This window comes from Aspergillus neoniger (genome assembly GCF_003184625.1).
Source record: "Aspergillus neoniger CBS 115656 unplaced genomic scaffold BO87scaffold_22, whole genome shotgun sequence".
In the NCBI taxonomy this organism is placed as follows: Eukaryota; Fungi; Ascomycota; class Eurotiomycetes; order Eurotiales; family Aspergillaceae; genus Aspergillus; species Aspergillus neoniger.
Window position 1 is genome coordinate 377,378 of NW_020291150.1, and position 25,891 is coordinate 403,268.

The window sequence follows — 25,891 nt, forward strand, 5'->3', positions numbered from 1 at the left end:
TTGGCGTCGATCTGAGGCCTATACGATAAATAACGCGCCCGTTCGTTGGCCATCGCCAATCATGTGGCCTAGATCTCGGCTCGGAGATGGATCGTCCCCCAAAGACCTGCAACGTGCATGCCACGGTTGAACAAGTAACAACGATAAAATACTGCCTCTGCCATCCCTTTGGTTAAGTAAAGGGTATAACCATGTCTTCGAAACAGTTTTATAGTGGAATATAAAAAGCCACTGACATACTAGTCAACAGAGATTTTATTAGCCCTTCCTTCTGTCTGGGTCTTTCGCGCCGAGGGAACGTCCTACTACTTACTCCGGTGGGGGAGGTCTGCTGTGTATGATACGACCGCGCATACGGCACGATATCCTTTCGGGGAAATAGTCCGATTCTGGGAGGGCCACTGATAACAGCACAGAATATGTAGTGCACTGTATTTCATTTCTAATGGTGTGGCCTAAATATTTGTTAGTGCCTATCCTTCCCGACTAAGTGAGCACGCTTGTTGCAGCTACCTATCACCGATCGATCGATCGGAAAGTTATGTGCATCGATGCTCCATGGAGTAAGTAACTTCGAAGGCCAAGTGTCGGCTTGGCTCTTTTCCAAGTTCCAGCACACCGTTGTACAGATTTACCCCAACCACTGACGCACTAAAGGATGCTCTCCGGTTCCACCATATTCAATAGTTTACTGCTATTACTAACATTCTCACACTAGTCTGACTTTAGACCCATTATTGATCAGGAAAGTAAGACCAAGATGCAGGAGCGCGAGGTAAGTTCATGGTAAATGCGCTCGCCGGGGTCCCGACCTTTACGGAAGGCGATGGCTGAACCTAAGAGTAAAAAACGAAGGAAAAGAATAAGAAAAAGAACACAAAAATAATTAGTGGTCTGTATACTTATGTCGGTGAGATGAGGAAGTGCAGAGAAGGATTAGAGAATCAGATATTCCCAGAAGGTTAGGAGGAGGGGGGGGAAAAGGGATGATGACGATGGTGCCACCCACGAACGGCTACGCCCGAGATCTCGAGCAAGGGAAAGCGGGGAGCGTCGTACCGTACCATGGAACAAGCAACGCAGGCACGGGTAAAATACCGATATGCTGCTTACCAGCCTTTCCTCAAGAGTCTGAACTTCCTGTTTTTCTTCATTCATTCTGCCATTGCGTTTGTTACTCAATCCTCCAGTCCTATAGTTATGTGCGCCAGCTTTATTGATTGATCACAACTTTCCCTACAAATTCTGTAATCTACGCGCGGGGAATTATCCCATATCACGAGCGTAGGGGATGGAGGGTCAGGGGTAGCAGATGTTGATTCCCTGCGGCAGGAAAATCTAGCCACGGCTGCAGCTAAGTTTTGGGCGGTTGTGCTGCCCTGCAATGTGAATGGACAGATCTCCGCCAGTTGCGATCCAACGGTGCATTTTCTTTTGGGCTAGCTGCAGCCAGAGATGGACAGATATATATTAATGGTGAGTGTGTACATCGATTTTGCTGTTATGCGACTCCGTTTCCTCACTGTGGTTACTTTCAGATCTCTTCCCAATAAAGCAGTAGTAAACATGTGGTTAATCCTTTCTGAAACACAAGCATAGCTACTAGTAGTCGCGGTCTATGATATCTTACAGCTGCTTAAGGGCGGAGTGTAACACAACAACAGGAATCACCACACTTCATCTTTCATCGTAAAAGGCTCATCTGTGATCAGGTAGGAACTGTGTCCTAAATTTGCTAACGAAGACAGATGATGGAAAGCAGTGAGGTGACCTGTCTCTTGAGCATTGCCAGCATACATGGGAAACCATGACCCGTTAAACTAAAGAAAATGGTCACCGCAGCCTAGCCTTATATTTTGGGATCGAATTAGATCTTATCAACGATCGTAAACTTGGGACAATGCTAATGCGGGGAGCCTTACTTGGCGGTTCGCCATGGATCGCAATTTGGGGAGGGTTGAGGGAAAAAAAGAAAAGAAAGGGTCAAAGACCAAAGAAGAAAAGATACATCATCCCAAAATTTAGCGAAGAAATTAGGTGTATTGAACTTGACCTTCTCGTCAGCAAATGATCAATGCTTATGAAACCACCATCTCCGTTTGATATTCCCATAAAGTCCAATTTGGAATTATTTCCATGTTCAGCAATAGAAAATCCAATACCGAGTGAGTATTGCCTGCCTGTTGCGATATTTTCATCCCTGCGTGTCTGCGGAGTGCCGATCAACTACTCGTGAGGGTATACTTGAGATCTCTGATGTTGCCAGCGAAATGCTTAGCACACCAAATCCATCGAAACCTTAAGGAAAAGCTAAAAGGCCAAAACTATAGTCGCGAGGGATGGTTTCATCGTAGAAGGGGAAGATGGTGGTGTATCCATCCAGAGACAAGCGCGTTCACATATGAACAAAGAATGGGTGGCGTCTTCGTCAGTAGCAAAGTCAAGTTTCATCTGGAACTTATTCCCTCAGCCCATAAAACTGCCTGAATGTTGATAAAACTGCTTTAGTTATCGGGATCAATTCACTCATTAGTATCTAGCCACTGTTCTTGCTAATGTGACAGGCTTGCTAGACTCCGAGGTCAATTAATTCCCGATATGGTTCTTTTAAAGGTACCATATTATATCCCCTCTCTTCCTTCTCAAATCTCCCTCTAATCTCATTTTCTAGCGGAAAAAGTTCCAGTCTGTTGGCAGCCCTTAGTATCGTGTGCGATCCACTTCAATGGATACGCATCGATGTCTCCTAATTTGGACTAGCACCACATTGACTCGATGAGGGTAGAAATTATCCTTCGCAGGAGTCATGTTGGTATACCTCTAGAAGAGGACTGATTCTGGCGTTTCAGCACGTTGTTGTATACCGGCTTCTTTCCAATGCAACCTCATCATTGGGTTTAATTCCAATTCAGCCTTCAAGAAGATTTTCTCGCCCAAGGAAGTTTCGGAAATTCTAGCCAGTAATTAATCTGGTCGTAACAACAAAGCTGCCACATTAAAAGGATTCCTTCATTCCCATTCTTATGGTTTATCTCCGCGGTGGTAAAGGCCTGTTTTAAGCCTAAAGCGACAGAGATGGCAAGGGAGAGAATACCTCGCCTGTGGAAGTCGGAATAGAGAATGTGAGTTGTGGGAGCAGCGGCAGTTCGTGTGCAGTAAGTTAGTTGAAATACGTAACATGTATGAAATTTTGGTAATAAGTGTATAGGTACATACGCGGTAAGAAAAAAGTGGAAACTTGTATTGAGAGGGCGGTTATGTAATTTGACGGGATTTATTTTTCTGTTTTTATATTAAATTTATACTTTTCCTCCTCCTTCAGCCAAAAGGGAAAAAGGAAAAAAAGAAATTCTCGGGGCCAGGGACACCCCCCTGGTAAGGCTCCATCGCTCCCCACCCAGATATCCGCACATCGCCAATATGATCCCAACCCACTCCACACTTCGTCGAAGATCCGCAGTTCGCAGCCGTAAAGCTTCTGTAATTCGCCGTAACTTTAAAGTGGTCACAACCTCCGGTATGATTCGACGATCTCATAGTCCGTTCTGGCTCCTCCGCCTGCCTGTCTCTTTAATTTTCCAGGTCTGAGCTCATCTGTCCTAGGCCGACGTAGTTTTAGTAGCTCCTGTTTGGATCCTCCCATATCTCGCGTGTGTGCGGGCCTGAGTGTTGGACTTAAGTGGGCTAAGTATAATTATAATTGTCTTTTATATTTGTACGCATTATTACTATTATAATCTTCTGCTGGCCGCCGCTGCTCCTTCTTCCCATTGTTGTTCTTCCTCTTATGGTCCCGCCCACCCTGCTGGCTCAACCAACTACCCACCACCACTCCTACTACCTAAGGTATTTACCTGCCCTTTTCCTCTGCATCTTCTTCCCCTCTGAATTCTTGCATTCCAATCAAAAGGAAAGAAAGAAAGATTCTCTCCTTCCCCTGCCCGAGACATCTTCGATCCCATTGTCTTTTTCCTTTTCCCGAAACCCACTTTTCCCCCCCCTTGACATTTCACTGCCATCTCCCACCCCCCCAAACTTTCCTTCCCTCTTGATTGTCTGGAGGAGATCGTGTTCCTTCATAACCTACCCTACCATTTACAACCATCTCATCCTACCACACCCATCCAACTACTTACTCCCGACATCTTGAGTCCTTGCATTTTCTTTCTTTCCCTCCGTACTCTATTCCCCCCATCCCTTCCCTCCCCTCATTTTGTGGTCTGTTGTCATTATTATTCTTCTGTTACTGTTTTTCAATCCTTCCGATCTTGCATTTGTATTTTTGGGCGCTCTTCGTTGAGGTCGCTAAGGAAGAAAGAGGAAAAAAAAAAAAGGCTCTAGAGAGACGGAAAGGAAGAACCAACCAACGTCTCCCTTCCCACGCGACGCATTCATCTTCACTATCCCTTGCGTTCACTGCGCCTCCGCCGCTCCCGCGAACTCAAACATTGTCAAATCTATCTTTTGAGGGAACTCAGCACGAAATACCGACTGCTAATCCAGCTGTTTGGACTTCCTGTGCACGGTTTGGCCTGGGACAGATGGTTATTCGAAGAGCTGGAAGGGCCGTTCCGATTTGACCTGTTCGCTGCGCGTTGCGGGTGCGTGCCGTACTCTCTTGGTCGCCCTCTACAAGAACTCACCCCAACATTTGCGGGCACTTTCCATCGCGATCGCATCGACTTCAGACTACCTGACCTTCTTACGCCACCAGAAGCCCCGGAGCACTTACCAAATATTGTTTTGAAACCGTGTTGCCGCCTTCCGCCGCTTATTATTCTCTTGGCTGATCCAGCCGAATCTCTCGCTCGAATCTCGCCCGATATCGTCGCTTCCACCCCCACAACCGCCACCACCCCCAGACAATCTTGGGTGACGAAAGACGTGCCACTGATTCACGTTCCAAGATTTTCTGATCGCTGAAATACTATATAAACTCAGATCTTTGGTGGGAATAAATCGAGGTGAATATTCGATCGCGAAGTCAGCGAGTCAGTACGCCGCAGCGAATACGTTTAATCTTTCCGCCTTTTGAGTTTCTGGGAGCTCCGTCGCAATCACTGAAAAAGCCCTCACACTTGCTATTACGGTACAATCTCACCATCTTATCGGGGTAGCACAGCCGACACCAATCTTTCCGCTGGACGGTCGCGATAGGCATTGGATGAGATTGGGAGTAGTTGCCCTGTAAACCTTCGAAACAAGCCGTTGGCGTGATGGGGCCGTTAGAGGCTGAGCACAGGCACAGGTATATTTACCCTATGATAGCTTGTCGCAATAGTCGAACGGGAGTTCACCAACAGCAAATTTGCTAACGATTCTTGTTTGGTTTCTAGGGAACATCTACCAGCTCTGGGCTATCTTGGTAAAGACGGACCTAGCTACGCTCCGAAGCACCCCGGTATAGCAACAGCACATACGTCCTCGCCAACACCACTGTTGAGTCCCACCACCATGTATACAGGTCAACCCTTACCTGTTTCCTACACTAGTTCGACTGGTCCTGGTCATCTACAAGCTGGATACATATCGCCCCCGGATTCGCGCCGCGCGCTTGAGGAGGAGAAGGACAAACAGCAGCAACAGCCCCAAAGGCAATCGCTTCCATCAATCCATGAGGCTCTAGGAAATGACAATCATTTACCATACCCTGCGCCGACCCCGGCTCCTCCACAGCAAGCTCATCACGCGCCACCTCATTCCTTACCTTCTAACATTGTTGGGCGGCCAGCCACCGAGGGACCCCCAGGGCCGCCGAATCCCTTTTCAAGTGGAGCAGCGACTGGCCCTTTCATGCGGGAACCTGCTTTTCAGCACCAATTGCAAGCGGAAGCCTCAAGGTCAAGCTTGACATCAATTAACACCCAGGATTCAAGGAACGCGTCCTTGCAATCACTAAATTCTGGGAAGTCACCTACTCAAAGCGCGAAGACCGGTATTACTTCGATTTCCGGATCCCAAGTTGGCTCTGGCTATGAGTACAGCGCGCCTCCTTCTGCCGGCAGTGTGGCCTCGCCTAATGGTTATGGTGCGTTTTCGCAATCATTCTCATTCCAGCCGCAACCCCCATCAAATGCAGCAACGTATGCTTCAACTTCTTATGATGCTCGATCATATGCGGGGACATCATGGAAACCTGGTGTACCAGAAACTGCTCGTGTGGACGATGTAAAACCGAGTCTAGCGACCCGTCCAGCCATTGCGGGGCAACCACAAAGCGATTCTGTTAAACGTCACCTGGATATTTACGATGTGGAGACGTCTCTGAATGAGGTATGTGTTTTTCTACTATGGAACCAAGTGGATCAAAATTGAATCTCCAATTGGTCCTTTGATATGAAGTGCCAAATCGCTAATAATACTAGATTGCCGAGATGAGCACAAGAACCTTGGATTTTTCCAGGCACTATGCGGCAAGGGCGCACCACACTCAGCGTTCTGGCCCTGTCTTGGGTTCTCTGCCCTCGATCCATGAAGTTGAGGAGATGCTCAACATACAGCGTCATAATCAGGATGCTCTAATTCGCATACGGACAGCGATCTTGAACCAGGAACATGCACTGGCAGAACAGATGGCTCAAAGAAAGGCTTTCAAAGCCGGTGGGGTGCATGACGATGTCCACCACATGGCAATGTACCAGGAGGAATACAAGGGCAGTGGCGGGTTCGCTGGCCCTGATTCCAAAAAACGACGAGGGGTACGTCTATTCTGGATAATTTCTCTTTCCGTTGTTTCCCATTCCGTTCTTATTTTTCCTCTTGCCCCCTGATCCCGTTTACTAAGGGATTACCCCTCGCCCCCCAATTTCTTCACAAGCATACCCACTTCTACTTTTGCCATCGCTAACAGCGGCGCTCGTACAGAAAGCTGCCCCTCCCGGTCGTTGCCACAGTTGCAACCGAGCCGAAACACCGGAATGGCGCCGTGGACCCGACGGTGCCCGGACTTTGTGTAATGCGTGCGGCTTGCATTATGCAAAATTAACTCGGAAGATGGGCGCGAACAAGGCATCATCCTTGGGTTCAAATTTGAAGCCCAAGACTGCCCTGGACTCCGCATCACCGAGTAGCCATTAACTTATTAGCCTCTTAATTTATGTGGCGTTGGAACGGCATGGGACTAGAAGTGTCAGGCGTTTTGAGTCCTGTTTTCACTTTTGATCATTACCTAGTGTTGGCTTCGTTTTGGTCCTCGTTTGATCTGCTTCAGGGTCAAGGTTTTCCTTTCGGATGGTTTGGATGATCACGAAAACTCCGGGCATGCGGACTTGATTTGGTTTGGTCCCATTGGTCCCTTGAATTACCTTCTAATACCCCTTGCACGTTGTGGGAAAAGGTATTCCGATAGATTTTTTTTGCTGTTTTCTCCAGTTCCTTTTTTTTCTTCCTTTTTCCCTCCTTATCCCACTTCCCCCCCAAACCCCGCCTCGTCATATTTTGGTGGCTTTAATCTTTACTCCGTTCCATCAACCTTGTGCAACTGGCTTGTGTGCACCCTAACCTTTTGTTGAATTTTTCTTACGCGCCGCTTGTCTTTGGTATTATGCTACTTGCTGTCTTTGCTCTGGTTTACAATTATACCCCCCGTTTCCTACCAATGTCCTGCTGCTTGCTTGGGAATTGCAATTACCTCCAGATGTGCCTATATGATGTTCATGCACTCATGTCTGTCGTTGAAAATTGAAGAGGGTCTACTGCCTCCGTGTTATGACTAAAGTGTAAAGATAGTTTTTTTCTTCTTTTCTACTAAAAATTTTACTATACATTCTTACTATAATAAATGATTTGTCATTGAGAGATGACCTATGCATCTAGTATCTGCTATGAGGAAAAATAAAGCTTCATTCAGTAAGGCGGCTATGAAGGCGAGAAATACCAATTCAATAATGCAGTCCGAGCAGTAGCTATCCACGGATCCTTTAGTCTTAGCCTGCACTATTGAGGCGCAAGCGACGAAGGGGCAATAGCGCTTGATTACATGGCTCTCCCACGCCCCGGGATCTAGTCGCCGGTACCTTTGGCCACCACTGCCCACGGAGTTGTGGCAATGGTTGGGAGCCAGGGGCTAGGCAAGATAAACTCGGGCATTGCTTCTTTGGCCCTTTCTGTAGCGTACCAACGTGTTGATTCAGGGCGTTCTATAGTTTAACCGGCATGACCCCGATTGGTGATGATCCTGCGCTAGTCACAACTTCGACGCCCCTATGATGCATTTAAGTGGCGTCTATAGGCTTCCATACCTTTTCCGTTCCGTAAATCATATACACAAAGTCTCTTGGATCGGTCAATTTGAATAAAGATTGCTTTTGGGGACAACAGTGGAAGGCGGGATCAGTGAACCGAAACTGATTACCAAATTGGGCCTACAAAACATTGATTACTTAAGTTTGCTTTCGGCCGACCCACATGTAACCAATGAGCAGCACGGTCGGGGGAGAACCCGCTGAGGGCTGGAAGCAACCAGAAAGCCCTCCAAGTTTGTACCATGTCTGACTCTGTGGCTCTGGCACACGAGATACGGAGTAGCCTACGCCGAGCTATTTCCCTTACTCGCCCGACAACTCTCTGAATAACTTCAGGTTCACTAGCGCCCATGTTTCCTGGCAAATATCAGTTCAGTAAATGGTAAAACAAATCATGCCAGGGTTCTGTTTGGATCGAGTGCTGTCAGATTATGTGGTACTTGCGCTACCCCGAACGATCGAACCGATCCGATCTCATCTTGTCTCATCTTGCAGGGGTTCTCGAAAACCAACTACTCACTACTGAGTCAATTGTTCCTGCAACTACTCTTAGTCGTACTGTAGTAGTAGCAAAACATTGGCTACCTTCCTGGCCCCGGGATGACGCACCTCATGTAGATACCTAGACTAGATATGCTGAGTGCATACAGAAGGCGGTGGCTAATGGTTGCTTTAAGATCTTATCCTGTACACACCCCCCTCTCACCGCCAATTCATCCCCGGCATCCTGCTTACCGCCTCGAACGCCTCTCACTCACCTTCTTGTGAGGTCAGGTGCAACCATTTCCGCGGGCTGGCTTGGACAGGTCTTCCTAATAATGGCCCGGAGATTGTTTTGGTATCCGCATATTTTCTATCGATAGGCTAAATCAGATAGTCTTCAATAGTCTGCATATGGAAGAGTTCACAGAATCTGTCATTCATCCGAGAAACTTCGACCTTCCAATGAACCACTACTCACTCCCCTTTTTGTAGCGGACCCAAAGTATTGGCACTCAGTGAAATCGCACCAGCAGATAGTACCTATGATGTCTGTTCAACTACGGACAGATAGTTTGTCTAGAGATGCCATCAAACTCTCCTTTTAAGACCGTCTTCGCCGTGTGACATGGTAATCAGTCAGCTGCAAGAACTATTGCCATTTTCCCATAATATTACCGAATACAACTAGATGAGTACATGGTCAAAAGTTGCATATGGAAAATCATCCCATGTAAAAGAAAAAAAAAAAAAAGGAAAAAAAAGAAAAAAAGGTCCGTAGGTTGATTTGGAATTAATCTACAGGCCGTGTCTCCACGTCCGACGCGACTTTTCCATTGGCTAGTTCTCGATCACGATCATGCCACACATCTATCAAATCTGAGATTAAAGTGGCCCAGCCTCCATACCGTTTAAAAGTGCTTCCCTCGGCCGTCGCCGCCGGTGCCCGATAAAGTAAGCCTGATAGATTAATTAATTAATCGCCACTACACACCCAACAGAACCCTTGTTCAAGTTGTCTCACGGACGAAATCTCGGGTGCCAAATTCCACTGCATCTGTGCCCCCCAAGATCCGACCGATCGGACGAATCGAGGTTACGTCATGGGAGGCTGAGCGAAAAAACTACTCAATATAAGTTAATCTTATTTGAGTCAGGGAAAGAATATTCTCGATTCAACGATGTTCTTTGGAGGGCTCCGAACTCCGAAATTAACTCATAACTGACTAGTATGTAAGTAAGTTAGGCTAAGATGATACTCGATGTCATTTTTGGAATTAGTATCTTATAAAATCTTGTGTCATGTGCTCCCGCTGCTTCCGAGAAGATCATGCATAGCGCCGCCCTTGATTGGCACAACGTACAGTATGTATAGTATGTAAACCCAAGGTACGTACTGTTTTCCCACCTGTATATACTCCGTAAGTAACTCCTTCTATACATAGGCAGTCTATTCGGTTCAGTAACATAGTGTCTCACTACAGGCCCACTGCAACCACTCTGTCAGTACTGCTGGCCGTAAAGGCATCGACATACCGATCTTCCGTTTCTTGTCTCGTTCTGTGTCTGCATGATGCAATCCTTAGGTGCACTATCTACGGATCCTGCCCGTGCATACAAGCTCACTTTATGACATAAGGGTGGTTGCTGTGGTAGCCTCATGAATTGCCTTACAAGTTAGAGTGTCTCGATGGGTCATCTTTGCAGAACTATCATCTGATCTCACAGAACTTTCTGTTACAGTCGCTGAAACTTGTCAGCCCGCTCGCATACACAACATACACAGAGACAGAGAGGGGGAGAAAGAAGGAAAATCGTCTCTTTTCCACTGCCTCACAATTCGTGTGTACTCCGATTTGAGCAGCAATCATGCAACTGGGAGGACTTTTGTGTTTTCCTCGAGACAACCCATAGGCTGCTTGTGGAAGTTGGCCCTGATTAGTCTCATGCCAAGCGGGTCTGAAGGGCTTTCTCATAATAACACGTTGTCCTTGGGCAGTAGCCCACTGTGTCCCAGGCTGACACCCTTGGCTTTTTTCACACAAAGGCATCAATAATTGACTTCTCCAATTGACACCGAAGCCAGTCTTGAAGAAGCAGACCTACTTGAGACCTGAGATCGTCGGTTCAAAAAAAAATATTACAATGGCATACATTCCCTCCTTCCATTGATCGGCGATAAGGGCCGATGTCTGGGTCGATCGGGAGATGTCCCTTATCGAGCCCACAGTTCGCGGACTCCAACCAAGGGCCTTGCCCGCCCACTCTCTTTGGATCGTTGGGCCAGATCGACATATTCGCATTCGTGCTGGTTCCTGATTGTCACCCAAGATTCTCTTTTGACTTCCGCCGTGTCCCGGTGTGGTCCAGGCCATAGCCAGCTATTTTGGCTTACGCAAGGTCACGAACCACTTAACTACTACTTACTAGAACATTCCCATCATCCACGATCGGAATACATCCCTGGGTGGATCGATGGTCCTGAAGCATCGGAATCTGATAGGTGACAGCGCTATGAGGCGCAAGTAAAGTCCGGAAAGTTTTATTGGTAGTATCCGGAGGTAACAAATCTTGGGATTGCAGCTTCTCGAACTCCCTTCCTACCCCATACAGCCACCAAGAATACCCACCGTCAGCATGAGCGTCGTATGCTATTTCGGTGGGCGCGGTGGGCCTGTACTCCGTTGGTCGCGTGCGCCCCAAATCCTCGCCAGCATTAAGCCTCACCGATTCTCGTTAGAACTGATTTTGGCTGTTACTAAGTAATGGTAGTAGGTAATAGTCGGTATCTCGATGCATACGCCCCTGTATGCGAATACCTGCTCGCATACATACATACATCCATACCAGACCCCTGTCCTGCGTATTACATACGCCAGTCTTGTCTGATTTGGAGGCCCGATGTTATTTATGCTGTGAAACATGACGTCCCCATCACTATCATGTAGGTACGCCCCTCCATGGCACGTACTATAGGCATTAGGTCTTTGATAAAGGACATTGACACTTCATGATCGGGCATATATCAGAACATGAGTCCGCTGTTACACGACAGCAATAGTCAAACTTGACATACGCATCGCCTTTTTGCATGATGCCTCGGTGTAGTGTTGGAAAAACTTTTTTTTTTTTTTTTTTTTTTTTTTTTTTCGGCAGCGCTCTACTTGGTCTGCATGAGACTTGACTTGAACAACTGATGTATCCCAAGCAGAACAGTCAGATTAACTGAATATTACATTCCTGCTCCGTGCATACTGTATGCTCATATGTGCACTTGCCATGCAGCAGCGTAACCCTGCGTTAGGTAAATCATGTATGCTGTATGTACAAGAAAGTAAAAAATAAGAAGGATGTATTGGAGTTGTAGCGGAGTGTGTATGTAACTGACCTTACATGCATCCATTGTTACATACTAGACCTTCATACGTACTTGTATCTGCAGGTTTGCGTGTATCTACTAGTAGTCTTACGCCTCGTGTCAATCGAGGCGTTGGAATGCGATTGGTGGGACGGGGCTTTAGTTTTTAAGGTATCTAGTGGTGCGATTCATGCGACCCAAGAACGGAACTCGTTAATCGGGCCCCAGCCTACTACTTAACCAAGTTACCAAGTTACTCTATCCTATCATGACCCAAAGGACACCACATCTATGGATAGACTAAATCTCACTTAGTTCCTGGAATGGATAAATGCCAACTCAGCCAGCAGTGCGCCCCTCATACTATTTTTCTGAGACCACAAGCCATGACTTATGAACACGAGGGGGGGAAGTTATAAAAACAAAAATAAAAATCAGACCGGGAGGGAGACCGGAATGCACGGCTGCCTAACTCAAGCTGCTAGGATGCCTTAGGAAAAGCCTCCTGCAAGTATGCACGTAAGAAGTGCAGACTGAGCGGGTTGTGGGTGGATAACAATACCTAGGCCTCTTTTTTTTTTTCTCTTCCCAACCCCATCTCAAGATTTGAAATTTCAAATGTCTCACTATTCCTCCTGAATGGTTCTTTGCTTCCAATTGTGGTCCTATAGTTTCCCCAGTTACGTTGACTCCCCAGTTCCCATACGGATGTTGCTTTTTCTAGTAAGAGCTTCGCAAGGATTTCCCAATTTCCTTCCACCCCTCCCAATGATATCCACACTGGTTATCTTGAAACTTGTATTACCTAAGTTTAGGTCCCGTCGTATCCTTTCCTCTTCCATCGCAATCGTAGCCCGCGGGTCCCGTCCGTTCCCTCCCCAAACTATCGACAAATCGAACCTAGACTTTTTTATTTTTTTTTACGCTTTGTTTTGCTTTCCCCCGTCTTCAAAACCGGGCAGTGCTACGATCTATCGGTCAGCAGCATGGAGCTTTTACCAAATGAGGGTTAGAACAAGCGATCCCACGGGATGAGAGGTAACACTCATCTTGGGTTCCCGACTAGCGTGCGATGGTGGCTCGATGGACAAGACATCAGATCTCGACCAAATGGGTTTTCCTGCACATAGCCCCACCGCGGATAACCCCGCTGACTGGATGGAACAAAGAACCGTAATGGAAGGCGCTTGGCCATCTTAAATTTTAGATGGGGTACTACTTTAAGCATGAAGAATTCGCAAGCCAAGCATCACCGCTAGAGGGGAATTGGAAGGAGGGTGATAATTGAGGAGAAGAAAGAAAGAAAGAAAGAAAGAAAATTTACGAAAAAAAATTCTTTTCTTGCCCTTTTGTAATGGTGTTTTGGTCTATCCCCTCAATTTTTGATCAAATCTTCTTTCCCCAACAAGGGAATTTGAATTTGGAATTGGGTTCGCGATCTCATGGTATGTTGTGCTACGGTGCACAAGGGCGCGATGAACCTATGGCCCCACTTTCACCGGGAACAAGACAGTTTAGGGAAAGTTTTTAAGATCGCGCTGATCGAGATCGCTGCGATGTCTCAGCAGAAGGGGCGGGGTGTAGTTACCGCATTCTTGCAGCGCAGAACAACCTATCTGATTCTTACTCACTCACTCACTGCAGCAGGCCTTTTCCCAAGAGGGAAGAATATTACAAGACCTTTTCTTTGCTTTTTTTTTTTTTCTTTTTTTTTCTCTGCGTTTCGGTAAGTTCGTCCGTCGCTCCTTACTTTTCTTAGTTCTAGTATTCCTTCAATCACTTTTTAAAGAGTTTTAGTTTCTTAACGTCGCTGAACATATAGCCTACTTACTTTTCGCAGTAATTTACTCCCGATGTGGGCGGTTTTATAATTGAACATAATACCTTCCAGTATGGTCTGTCTCGTTCTGGGCCCTCCTCATCTTAGTCATAGTAAATTATACGTAATTAAAATGTTATGGTCGCATCTTTTCTGAGACTGAACAACTGCCTAAAATGATTTTATTGTGTCTTTGTAAGGCAATCATGACAGCTGTCATGTTGAGAAGCACTTCAAGTTGTCATTCAGCATAACATATCCTTGTCTTTGCTTATCCCTCACCCTCAACGATCGAGAAAAGAAAAAGGCAACGGGAAAGGCAACTGACTAACATATGTACATGACTTCCAGACAGCGTCCTCCATGCACAGGGACCCCTGCTAGTCAAGTTTCGCTTATGCTTATCAACCAGAGAATAGCATAGAGCAACAAGCAGCGGCCGATGCAGCTCGACCGACCACCGGCGGTACATACCCAGGCTGTGGAGTACTGTAGGGAGATCGGAGAGTAGTCCCGATCTGTTTCATCCAAACAATAACCAGATTGAGAATTTCCCATGCAAAAACCATTATATGCATGGAATACAGTGACCGGGATATAGAACCGAGACGCTGGGACTTATCCGGTGGCTAACTTACTCATACTTACCAACTGTTGCATTATAACCAGGTATCTAGATATTGGCTTGGTTTTGTGTTAGGTGGACAATATAAAATTTGGCCAATAAAGGTAATACTACTTGCGCTCATGCCATCATGATTTGGTTTGGTTCATGACCTCGATCTCTGATCGATGGAACAACTATCGCGTGTTCGCCAGTCGGCGGGCGCGCGCGCGCCCTTGCATTAGCTCGCCTCGCTCAAGGCTGGTCCAATCACGGTCATGAGATTGCAAGATCGTGGCTTCTTTCTATCTGTCAGCTATTGCACTTATATGATTGCATTACATGCCGCCTTGTGTGCGTTGTATACTCTACGAGTCATATCGGTTGGGATAGGTAAGATATTGGGGTAAAAGAAGCTCAAGGGTGGGTGGTGGCGCAAGGGCGCTCGGACCGAGTCATAGATTAACATTATCTATGTATGGGGTAAGTAGTGCGATGTTGTCAGGTTGGTTGATTGACATCATGACAGCTCCGATCATGCCGATGTGCATTATTATCTATCATTCTGACATGTTGACATCTTATTATCATGTCATGTATTGGGGTTGAATACACTACGTACTCCGCTTTTCCTTATCATGGTCTGCGTCCTTGCCTGGCGTTTCCTTATGTTGCACAGCAGAGCTCCTTGCTGCTGCTGCTCCTTTGGCAATTATTGGCTTCGGTTAAATTATGAGGGTTGTCAACGTCAATTAACTGAGATCGTGCCATCGCTGGTTGAGACTAATACCGCTATGATGTGTCTGTTGATTCAGAGTAGTAATATTTGCTCTATGGGAATTTATGCAATTTTCATCAATGGCAGTAGTCGCGTGCAGCGTGAATGCCAGGTATGATTAGAAGGTTTGTGGAAGACACCTGGAAGGCGCTTAAAACAGGCTCGATTATATGTTTGGAATATTACTTGTAGAGTATTATATTCCAATACTAGAAGGTGACAATTAAGCAATAACTAGGGTTCCTAAATCTTTCTTGAAGGTAAAGTAAGCAGTTCCCCATTAGTAGCTAACAACCCACTGCTGCTGTGACTTTCTTGGTGATAATGATGGATTACTGGGCGGACGACACTAGTATACGCTTCCATTAACGAATCTAGATCAGAACGTCACTAATCGAATAGACAATGGCATAATTGTAGAGTTTCATCCATTATTATACTGGGCAACTGTTATCTGGTTGACAGCCCATGATCACATGCGAGCATTACCGCTTTCAGAACACCTCCGATAAGATAAAGGGTATCGCAGTGCCATCACGTGCAGTCGCGCTCCCCTCCTTTGCCAACAACTACTTGTAGTAACACATCAAGTTCCAGTCCATCACCATCATCATCGTCATCATCTTTGTTACATCACTGCTTAATGCCAGTTACGAGACATTCACGAATTGAAGCTCACGATACGACAAGAAAATCTAATTAAGCCAGAGCACATTCTGTGGCGAGTGTTCAGTTTACTGTCAACCAACTTGTCATCATCTGCTTCAATTATTCACACTACTGAATTGATCTACCTAACCAGTTGCCTGCCTAAAAATGGCTCCTCCACTTGTGCCCCTCGCTGAGATTCCGACCGTTTCCCTTCTATACAAACTCAAGCGCCTGGTTCCAGTCTCCTCCCCGCTCGCGCAGCCTTCCAAGGCTTTGAACGACACCATCTCTCTAATCCGCAACGACATCACAAAATTGGATGGGATCGACTGTATCGTGAATGCAGCCAACAAGTCTCTACTTGGAGGAGGTGGAGTAGATGGTGTCATTCACCGCGCCGCCGGACCTGGTCTGCTGGAAGAATGCCGCACCCTTGATGGCTGTGATACCGGTGATGCCAAGATAACCTCTGCATATGACCTTCCGTGCAAACGAGTCATTCATACTGTTGGGCCTATCTATGATCTTGAATTGCAAAGAGGGAGGGAGCGCCCGGAGTCTCTGCTGCGCAGCTGCTATCGTCGTAGTCTGGAGGTTGCCGTGGAGAACAACATGAAAAGCATTGCCTTTTCGGCAATCAGCACAGGCGTGTACGGCTATCCAAGCGAAGTAGCTGCCCGTGTCGTCCTCGACGAGACACGGAAGTTCATGGATATTCCGAGCAACATTGGGAAACTAGAACGGATCATCTTCTGCAACTTTGAGCGCAAGGATGAGATAGCCTACGAGAAGTTTACTCCGTGAGTCATGACTTGCCCTGGATATATTGGTTGCATTGGTATGGCTAACAGTAGTAGCTTGTTCTTCCCTCCAGAAGATCAGGGTGCCCCTAGCGCCAGCAGCGACCGCGAATCTCAACTCGAATCTGACGGTGAGTCTTCGAAATCGGCGGAGATGCTCGCAGCAAAGCTTCCCGACCCACCGACCGTTGATCCTGCCTTGAACGGAGAACCGGAGACTAAGAAGCAAAAGGTTAACGCGGACCAGACCGAACGTAGCGGTAGAAGCTACATGGAGGATTTCTCTATCAGATCTGACGATGACTGGGAGGAGGTTGACAGATCGGAAGATGGCCGCACGGAGAAACTGGACGACGAGCCGGTTGAGGTTGATAGGCCTCCCTCTGCGACTGATGTGCAGAGCGTTCAGTCCAGTGGGATCATTGAGATGGACGGTTCCAACGCTTCAGACAGTGTGCTGGCAAAGGATTGGTAGTCGCCTGGCTCCAAGCCGATCATGAGATAGTCAATGCATTGAGTGATGCAACGTATGCTTTGAGCTTGGCGTTGAAGGGATTGATTAATGGGTAGCGCTTATCGACATGCAGCGCGGTTTTAATGAGATATCATCCTGGTATGTGGCATGTCTCTACGACTGAGCTTTCACTTCTCGGCAGCATTGTTTTGTCTTTAAGTAGTCTTTTCCCTCCTAATGATGACATGCTTTATGTGCTACTTGACAATTCATTCAAAGAGCGCGAAGTAAACTGTTTTGAAGGGGTCCGTGATACCAGGGTAGTAAATTGACCATCGCAATAACATCTTAACTTTGCGACATCCGTAACAGCCGTCACATAGTATACAATGTTGAAGCAGTAATACTAGTAGCCTCGGTCACGTGACCCCTACATACCATACAACCCCTACTTCTACGCGCCTCGCTGCGCAACCCCTAGATAGGAACACAACATATACAACTCTCTGCCCTTTCTTTGCTTCCTACGAGTAGAGGTTCCAACATACAATCCTAGAGCTACGCCTCACCACCAATCAGGCTACAATGTGCATATAGACTATATAGGTTAATACACTTATTATCGCTGACATTTTTGCCTAGGATGAAGCTTCTAAAGAGTAGACAAGTCAGGGTATACAAAGCAGGCCAACAGACACGATGACGTCGCTACCCATCCCGTGACCGCGCAGAGGGAGTTTGTACTGTTTGTGCCGTGTCTTACCTAAGGATAGATTGATCAGGGGCAATGGACCCGCTGATTGGCCTCACCGCTTGCGTGTCCCGCTTCCGGCGGTGTGTGAGAGTGGGAGAGAGTGACAGGCGGCCTGTCGTTGTTGTTAAACTGCCGCCTTCCCCTCCACGTTGCCTTTTCCTTCCCCTGGACCCCCTGATTGTATCTATTTAAATCGCTCACTTCCTCTTCGCATATTTGCTCTCTACCTTTGTTAGACTTTATCATCTTCATTAGACATCATGCCTGCTACCTGGTTCGACGAACAGAAGAGGTCCTTCGCGGACGTCAAGATCGATGCTGCCAACGACAACGGCATCTCGACCACTGAGTTCCTTGAAGCTGCTGAGTCTCTCACCACTCTTTTCGGTATGCCATTGATCGCGTCTCTTGATAATAAAGTGGCAGTGCTGATGCTCTTCATTCAGATGTTCTCGGCTCCAAGGCTTTCACTCCTGTCAAGAGTGATCTGACCAACAACATCAAGGTTCGAACATACATAGTACCCCGCAGTCAGATGCTATCGGAAGCTTACCTTCTATCATAGAAAGTCAGGGAGAGGCAGCTGGCTGCCCCCGCTGAGTCTGAGACTCTCCAGGCTCTTGTTATCAACGAGTTGAAGACCAAGAAGCACGTCGCTTCTGAAGGTCTGCTCTGGCTTGTCAGGTATGTCCATCTACCCAGCTTCCCCCACCCCACTGGGTTTCAGCGGCTATTGAGTCGTTGTATACATGCCACTTGAGTTACACATGCTAATATACAATTTGTCCTGTGCTACAGAGGTCTTGACTTCACCGCCCAGGCCCTCCGCCACAACCTGAACAACGGCAGCACCGAGCTGTCCGACTCCTTCCGTGAAGCCTACGGCAACACCCTCAAGCCCCACCACTCCTTCGTTATCAAGCCCATCTTCTCTGCTGCTATGTCGGCTACCCCTTACCGTAAGGACTTCTACGCCAAGCTTGGTGAGGACCAGGCTAAGGTTAACGAGTCCCTGAACGCCGAGGTGGTGGCTCTTGAGAAGAACGTCGCCATCCTGAAGGAGTTCCAGGGCCGTAAGGAGGCGAAGTGGTAGATATAGGGGAACATTTGTTCATAATGTGAGGAATATCTGGCATATTTACTGGGCGCTTTTTAAAGATGTATATATTTTCTAAAGAGTCTGAGACTCCTTGCATGATAACTAGATTTTTGAATCGCGCGGAATTGGTTGCTGAGACCAGATCGTCCTAGCTACTCTGTGATGGACGCTGGAACAAATAATCGTCTATTTTGTGTCATCTTTAGACATGTCATCATCATCATGGCTATCCTATCAGCATGCAAGCATACAACCCACTTTTGAAAGAGAACTGAAATCGAAACCCAGTAGTACTAAGTGGTTATCATCCGTCGCAGACGTCTCAACCCATCCCCGCCCACACTATATATCCCACTAGGATGCTCCCATCCCTTAATCAACAGCCCGTTAGCGCTACTTTGGCGCCGTCATAACTGTGGGCCCATTCCACTTCTTATGTCCTCGAACAAACCAGTCAATCACCGCGAATAACAGAGCGACGCCAAAAACCGGAGCACCATAATTCATGCCGCTCGCCGTGACGGGTTGAGTTTCAGGCCACGGAAGGAATATCGTAATATAAGTACCGTACAGCATGGCAAAAGTATTAATCGGAACCCCGAACCTCCCCAAGTTAAACGGGCCAAAGCGGATCTCTCCCGGAAAGCGAACCCGCTTGATCAGCATGAACAGAATCGGGACCAAATAGGAGATATAAAGGGCGAGAGTGTCCAGCGACAAGACGGCATTGAACGCCGCCGAAGAACCAATGTTGATTAAGGCAATAAGGACGGTGATTGTCGTCACTAGGAAAAGAGATCGCAGGGGGATCTTGTATCGAGGTGATACATGTGCGAAGAACGATGAGAAGGGGAATCCCTCGTCGCGAGCAAACGCCCATGTGAGCCGACTGACTGATGCTAGGACGTTGAAGGAGGAGTAGCAGCCGGAGAGGAGGATCGGGAGCATCATGGCGCTGGATGCTGCTTTTGATCCGGTTTGTGCGTAGAATATCTCAATGATGGGGTATCCTGTCGGGGAGTCGAGGGCTTTCTGGAAGTCGCCCATGGTGTATAGTAGGGCTATGGCGAAGCCGAAGGCAAGGACGGCGTTCACGCATAATCCCCAGACCATTGAGCGGGGGACGGCTCTGGGTGCGTCGTTGACTTCTTCGGACATGTGGATGACGCCGTCGAAGCCTGTTTGAAGATTTTCGAAGGTTAGCATGTTGAGAAATCGTGGATGGGCAAGAAAGACTGACTACTTAGGGTGAACGCCGCTGTTAGCAATCCAATCGAGTAGATCACTCCCTTGTTGTGCCATCCACTCTGATCGGTGACGAATTCAGTCCACACAAACTCATTTGTGTGCCGTTGCCCTAAGACAATCATGACGACCATAATGGCCGGGTATGATAGGATATGGATGACACCTGATAGCACTTCGACTGGCGCTAAGAGGCGGCGCGCAAAGATGTTGACCAACAAGGGCAGGAAGAGCACTGCAAATACTAAAAGAGTCCCATGCCATCCTTCCGGCTCGTAGGAAGGGTAGTTCTGCACAAGTAGTCCTTGGATCTCAGTGCCGACTAGGTATGGCCCAACGGCGACATTGGCCCACCATGCTATGACCTATTCACGAATTGGTGTCTGATTAGGAAGTGTTCATTGTCAACTTCAATATCGGTTTACTGGAGGCTTACCGTGACCCAGCCTGTCATGGTGAAATCACGTATTAGCCATTGAAATCGAAGCTTTTTCTCAGAAAGGGGAGTAACTCACCTTGGATGAAGCTTAAGAAGCGAGGTGCAAATGGCGCGAGCTCATACGTCCAGTGATACTGAGCACCGGCAACGGGATTTCTGTGTACAGCGGTTAGAAGAAACACATTGTGACACATGATGGATGTTCTCGTCGTAGGAATCCATGCTTACATCGATGCCATCTCTGCCATAGACAATGTCAAGCATAGGGAGCCAGCGAAGGATAGGAGCATGCCATAGACAATTGCGACTGGGCCACCATTCAACAGTCCTGCTTGAAGACTAGATCCTAGAGATTCCCATGATGCTTGTAGGGTTGCGGCAAATGCTAGCATAGGTAGAAAACCGAGATATCTCTGAAATACAATAGCGCTCAGTGAGAGAATTAGGTTTCAAGTAATATAGAAATTGTTTGCTCACCTCAAGCCGTGGCTTCCCTCGATACTGATAAGAAGATGGGGGCGGGGGATCTTCTATGCTCATCGCATGAGGCCCTTTTGCGGGACTAGACAGCCCTACTGAATTATTGTCGTATTCCATGATTCGCAATTATCAAAAGAAAACGTGCTAGATAGGGTAGATGCTTGTTTCAAGACGTTAAGCCAGTAGAAAAAGCAAAACAACAGGATGTCAAGGATAGAAAAGAAAACACAGAACACACAAACCGAGCGGGATAGCTTTGCATTTACGACAATTAGTGGACGCAACTAATTGCTCTATGCGATGTAACTAAGCATGGGCGATATATTAATCCCTGATCGTAACCGGCCGGCGGCTTTAGCTACTGTAGGTGGTAGCCACCGTCCCGAATTAGTGCCAGACTGGTATGTGAACTAAACAGGGATTCTATCCTTTTGTCTCTCATTGCTACGCTACCGACACTGATTGCGCGTTCACATAGGCCCAGATACTATCTTTTTAATGTATGTCTGGGCTGAGTACTACGCATAGTGCAGATTGATCTAGACCGGTGCTCCAAAGCTGCCTTTGTTGTTGGTTTATTATATAGTGATTAACATATTTACTAGGTTCGTGAAACCAACAAAACCCTGCAGTTATGGCAAACTCTTACCAGTAGTAAATGAACCATATCCCTGTCAGCCTTAGCGTTGATGTAACATTGAGCATTTATATATGGAGGTAGTAAGAATTCCTGCTGGTTCCCAATTTGTCTGCTTCTCCTTGAACCATCGATGTTGAGAGTGCTCTTTCTAGCATGTTATCTTGGCCATGCCATCATCATCATCATCTGAGCTTCTACCACCCTTGGGAATAATAACACCTTATAACAGAGGCCCAGCAATTACACTCGTGGCTTTTGCCTTTTTCTTCGTGACTTTGATCATCGTTGCCATCAAATTTGGAACTGCCTTATATTCGAAGACTGTGCTCTTAAGCACAGATGCACCTCTGTGGATTGCTTTAGTAGAAAACCCGCTTTGCCCTCCGAGAGCACGACTAATAGCTTCTATTGCTAGATTATTGCCTTCATTCAAACTCTACTTACTCAATTTGCAGTTGACCATGGGCTCGGGAAACATGCATCTTCTCTTTCCACTGCTGACTTCTCCAAGTACAACAAGGTTAGCTGTGTTTCCTCCAGTTACTGGTATAGATCCTAATGCTTACTTGTTCGTTGCTTGTATCAGCTCACCTATGCCGCTCAATTACTTCTTATTCCTGTCCTTTCCCTTTCAAAGCTGTCCACTTGTCGATTGATTCACAGGCTCACACCAGGTCAGCGCATCAGACGAGCCAACATGATGAACATCATAGTTGTCGGCCTATGGACTGTGTTTGCACTTTTTGCCACGGCTCTTCAATGCCGACCGCACTGGGAGTATCTACCTAGCCAGTGTGCCGGGCAGGTAAGATTCGTGATCGTATAAATTATTTCTACCTAACCATATTCAGGGCGCTATTAACTATCCAATCATTATCATCAACATCCTCACAGACTTGGCATTGGTGGTGATTCCACTGATTATGATTTGGAGCGTGCAAATGACATTGCAAAAGCGTCTTCAAATCATCGCTTCATTTGCCACAAGACTTGTGTAAGAGAACTGGGTCCTTCCAAATATTTGTGGCTGAATGCAGACTAATGATCCTGAAGTGTGGTGGCGGTCAGTATCACTGAACTCGTGTATCTTCCGACATATCTACATTCATCTGATCCAACATGTAAGAGTTTCCGGACGCTCAACGCGGCAAAGGCAGCAGAACATTAACATTCATTTCACAGGGACAATTGTTAATGTGGACATTTGCAACGAGTGAGAGAAGGATCTTTATCGCACCCTATTCGGTCGCAGCTAATGTTAGAACATCGCAGACTACTTATGTACCTCAGCATCATAGCAGCTTGCATGCCTTCGGTCTATCGCATCCTCAGCAACCTCAAAACCGGGTTTAATGGCGTCCATATGTCCGAGATCGAACTCAGCACCACTCAAGGAGCCACAGGTTCCAGAACCAAATCCGGGAATCAAGGTGGCTACAGCTCTCGGGCGAGAAGACGTTCTGCTTTGTTTCCAGGCTTCCGAGCTACTGAGTTGTTCTCTAGATTTGATACGACACAAAACGGACTGTGTACCATACAGGATGATACAATTCGCAGAAACAGGGATGATGCGGAGAGTACGGAAAGCACTAGAGGGCTGACAGAGGATCAGCCACCGGTTGATGGGGTCAGAAAAACGGTGGACATATATGTAGAAGTCAATGATAATCGATCATGATGCTTTTCCAAAGCAGTAATAGATGTGTATATGTCAAGGGAAGCGAGACATTAGCGAATAAACATGTGTGACTGAACATTGCTATGAGGCCTATGTGCAGCACGAGCACACAATGAGCCAAATTTCTGCCTCTTGTTTCGATTACAACCCGCTTGGAAGTAGGGATATTTTTTCTTCCTGGAGGGTACAATTACGTGGACTCAGCTCAAGCCGAAGTGTCTGCGGGTCGGTGCTAGCGAGGATCCCCTGCTTAGCTCTACATAGGTGGGATTCTAATCTCCACTTTCCCCTCCCCATCACGATGAAGCCATTCGAAAACAATGAACTCAGGATAGACCAAAACCATTACAAAATAGCATTGGCTAAGGAGCTGATCTCTAAGTAGCAAAACCACAAGGCTTACATGATTACATTGAGAACCGAGTTTCAGGGAAATCTAGGAGCATAGATCCCTGTTAGGCCTCCACACTACTACTAGTACTAAAAAGCATCACTAGATCATCCACTAGTGGCTGGTTACATCCGTGAGCGAATTAATACTCAATCTTATACTCTGTACTCCATATTTTGAGTTTCCTCCAAAGTATCATTCTCTGAGGCCTAAGGTAACACCTCTCCCGGACTAGTGAAGTCTTTCGAAGGACTTTGGGGGAACGTCCTTCATATAGGTTAACACCATTATTGCCTATATCATAAGATGGATGGATGAAATGAAAAAATGTACATTATTCTCGCTCAATAAGTTAACTAGGGTGTCAATTATTGAGTCACTTAGTATAAATTTTACTTATATTTTCAATTTATTTTAAATCGTCTTCTAGCTTGGGGGTTCAGTCGTTTCAGGTCTAAATAATAGCAGCTAATATCACAGGAAAAGGCGAGAGTAGCGAGCATCACTTGTGCTCTCTACGCAGCCTTATAGTACGCTAGCTAGACTTTGAAAAAAAATGGGGCTAGCCCTTTTAGCGGCTCATGATGATTGGAAAAGCTTTAATGTCGCCTTATAGGCCGTACTTATGTACAAGCTTCACCAGAGGAATGGTCTAAGAGTATATCTGCTGCCACTAGAGCCTAAAAGGCTCTCACCTATTCAAAACTAGAAACAATTACAACCTCATCTCTCCTGAAATATTACAATGCTTTAAGCCATTACATGCGTATAGTTTGCATTCATCGAAAAGGACTTAGTTGCGAAGACGGCTTTCCGAGAAATACCGCAGTTTCGCTCAATACATTCCTTCAACCTTTCTTCCACAACATAGCAACCCAATCAATGGCTAATCGAGTATGGGCACCGCTCTTCCTCATAAGCATTCCCAAATTGTCATCCCTTTTTCTACATGGTTACGGGGAACTAGTGGGCATCAAAGTTTGGAGAGATTCTTTCTTCGGGGGTATTTCAGGACTCCTGCTTCACTGCATGACAGTCAATTATGAATAGCCGAAGGCCCTTTCCAGCCCCGGAGGACCAGAACTCCTAACTTTCGCCAACAAATCGTAAACCATGATGCAATTTCTTAGTAACAGTGCCTCGAATAAGATACCTTCTGATCACGTCGCCGTTGGGACGAAGATTTGAAATAAAGATTATGCTTTCCCTATTCTGTGGCCATAATCATTAATTGCAACACATCATATGGTAAGGGATATTGATGCAATCAGGCATTAATCTGTTTCTTAGCTACAAAAGTGCATGAAAAAATATGCCAAGACTCAAAGGCACAGAAGCTATGTGCATGTAAAGCTGGCATCAGATCCATGGCTTTTGATAATAGTGTCGGAAACCACTGATGGCTTGTCAGTTCATGTTCATCTCCCCAATGGGGTCGTCAGATGACTTGATTGGGTGCTATATAGCCCCCTTTCTTGCAGTCATTAGCTATCAGTCAACGAAACCTGATGGGCTTCTACAGGTATACTCCAATGCTGTAGTACGTGTATACAATATAGCTGGAGGGTCCTAAGAGGCACGATCTAGATGTAGAGGTTGCTCGTGGAGGCATATCTAGATAGCACCAGATCTCAAGACTACTGATGTCGCTTCTAGAATCATAAGTGCATGCTTTATGGCGAACAATCGCATATCGTGATGTGTAGTTGCCTAGTATAGGGCGCGTGATAATGTGACCCGCTTATATAGATTCTAGGATGTGAGAGAGGTGTAATGAGTGATTAGTGCCAGCCTCATATCAGGCTTCTCGGCCACTTGTTGCCATGATGGAACTGGATTACTGTTATCAATTTGTCTATTGGATGCGGTCCTGTTCGGGCGAGCTCAGGAAACCTGTTTCTTTTCATTAGTCTAATGGTAGATGAACCTTAGCATCTTTTATTCTCCGAGACCCGAGATCGTCAGTTTGAAAAAATAT

At 46.6% G+C, this 25,891-nt stretch overlaps 6 protein-coding genes across 6 annotated transcripts; 4 read left to right on the plus strand and 2 right to left on the minus strand.

The window, feature by feature from the left end:
- Positions 1-5,216: 5,216 nt before the first annotated feature.
- On the plus strand, positions 5,217-7,077 carry nsdD (GATA-type sexual development transcription factor NsdD; the record flags this gene model as incomplete). Its single annotated transcript, XM_025619556.1, has 4 exons — positions 5,217-5,248; positions 5,337-6,273; positions 6,366-6,698; positions 6,865-7,077. The coding sequence occupies 4 exons, from the start codon at positions 5,217-5,219 to the stop codon at positions 7,075-7,077; spliced, it is 1,515 nt and encodes a 504-aa protein (XP_025478334.1).
- Positions 7,078-10,825: 3,748 nt separating this feature from the next.
- On the minus strand, positions 10,826-12,126 carry BO87DRAFT_388046 (uncharacterized protein; the record flags this gene model as incomplete). Its single annotated transcript, XM_025624838.1, has 7 exons — positions 10,826-11,104; positions 11,151-11,235; positions 11,451-11,481; positions 11,559-11,577; positions 11,695-11,729; positions 11,800-11,842; positions 12,112-12,126. 7 exons carry the CDS (start codon positions 12,124-12,126, stop codon positions 10,826-10,828), a joined length of 507 nt encoding a protein of 168 aa, XP_025478335.1.
- Positions 12,127-15,845: 3,719 nt separating this feature from the next.
- BO87DRAFT_362092 (macro domain-containing protein) lies at positions 15,846-17,526 on the plus strand. Its single transcript, XM_025621617.1, has 2 exons — positions 15,846-16,733; positions 16,791-17,526. Exons 1-2 carry the CDS (start codon positions 16,099-16,101, stop codon positions 17,206-17,208), a joined length of 1,053 nt encoding a protein of 350 aa, XP_025478336.1. The 5' UTR covers positions 15,846-16,098; the 3' UTR covers positions 17,209-17,526.
- Positions 17,527-18,083: 557 nt separating this feature from the next.
- Positions 18,084-19,288, plus strand: BO87DRAFT_377921 (GLTP domain-containing protein). The gene is made up of 4 exons (XM_025623677.1): positions 18,084-18,328; positions 18,388-18,446; positions 18,507-18,625; positions 18,740-19,288. Exons 1-4 carry the CDS (start codon positions 18,202-18,204, stop codon positions 19,032-19,034), a joined length of 600 nt encoding a protein of 199 aa, XP_025478337.1. The 5' UTR covers positions 18,084-18,201; the 3' UTR covers positions 19,035-19,288.
- BO87DRAFT_377922 (putative amino acid permease) lies at positions 19,159-21,331 on the minus strand. Its single transcript, XM_025623678.1, has 6 exons — positions 21,202-21,331; positions 20,953-21,137; positions 20,801-20,880; positions 20,722-20,732; positions 20,281-20,650; positions 19,159-20,218 (listed from the first exon to the last, which is right to left on the minus strand). The coding sequence occupies exons 1-6, from the start codon at positions 21,319-21,321 to the stop codon at positions 19,434-19,436; spliced, it is 1,551 nt and encodes a 516-aa protein (XP_025478338.1). The 5' UTR covers positions 21,322-21,331; the 3' UTR covers positions 19,159-19,433.
- A 625-nt stretch (positions 21,332-21,956) lies between these two features.
- Positions 21,957-23,703, plus strand: BO87DRAFT_362101 (uncharacterized protein). Its single transcript, XM_025621618.1, has 7 exons — positions 21,957-22,206; positions 22,260-22,364; positions 22,431-22,649; positions 22,696-22,838; positions 22,898-22,965; positions 23,027-23,057; positions 23,117-23,703. The coding sequence occupies exons 1-7, from the start codon at positions 22,012-22,014 to the stop codon at positions 23,520-23,522; spliced, it is 1,167 nt and encodes a 388-aa protein (XP_025478339.1). The 5' UTR covers positions 21,957-22,011; the 3' UTR covers positions 23,523-23,703.
- The last annotated feature ends 2,188 nt before the right edge of the window (positions 23,704-25,891 follow it).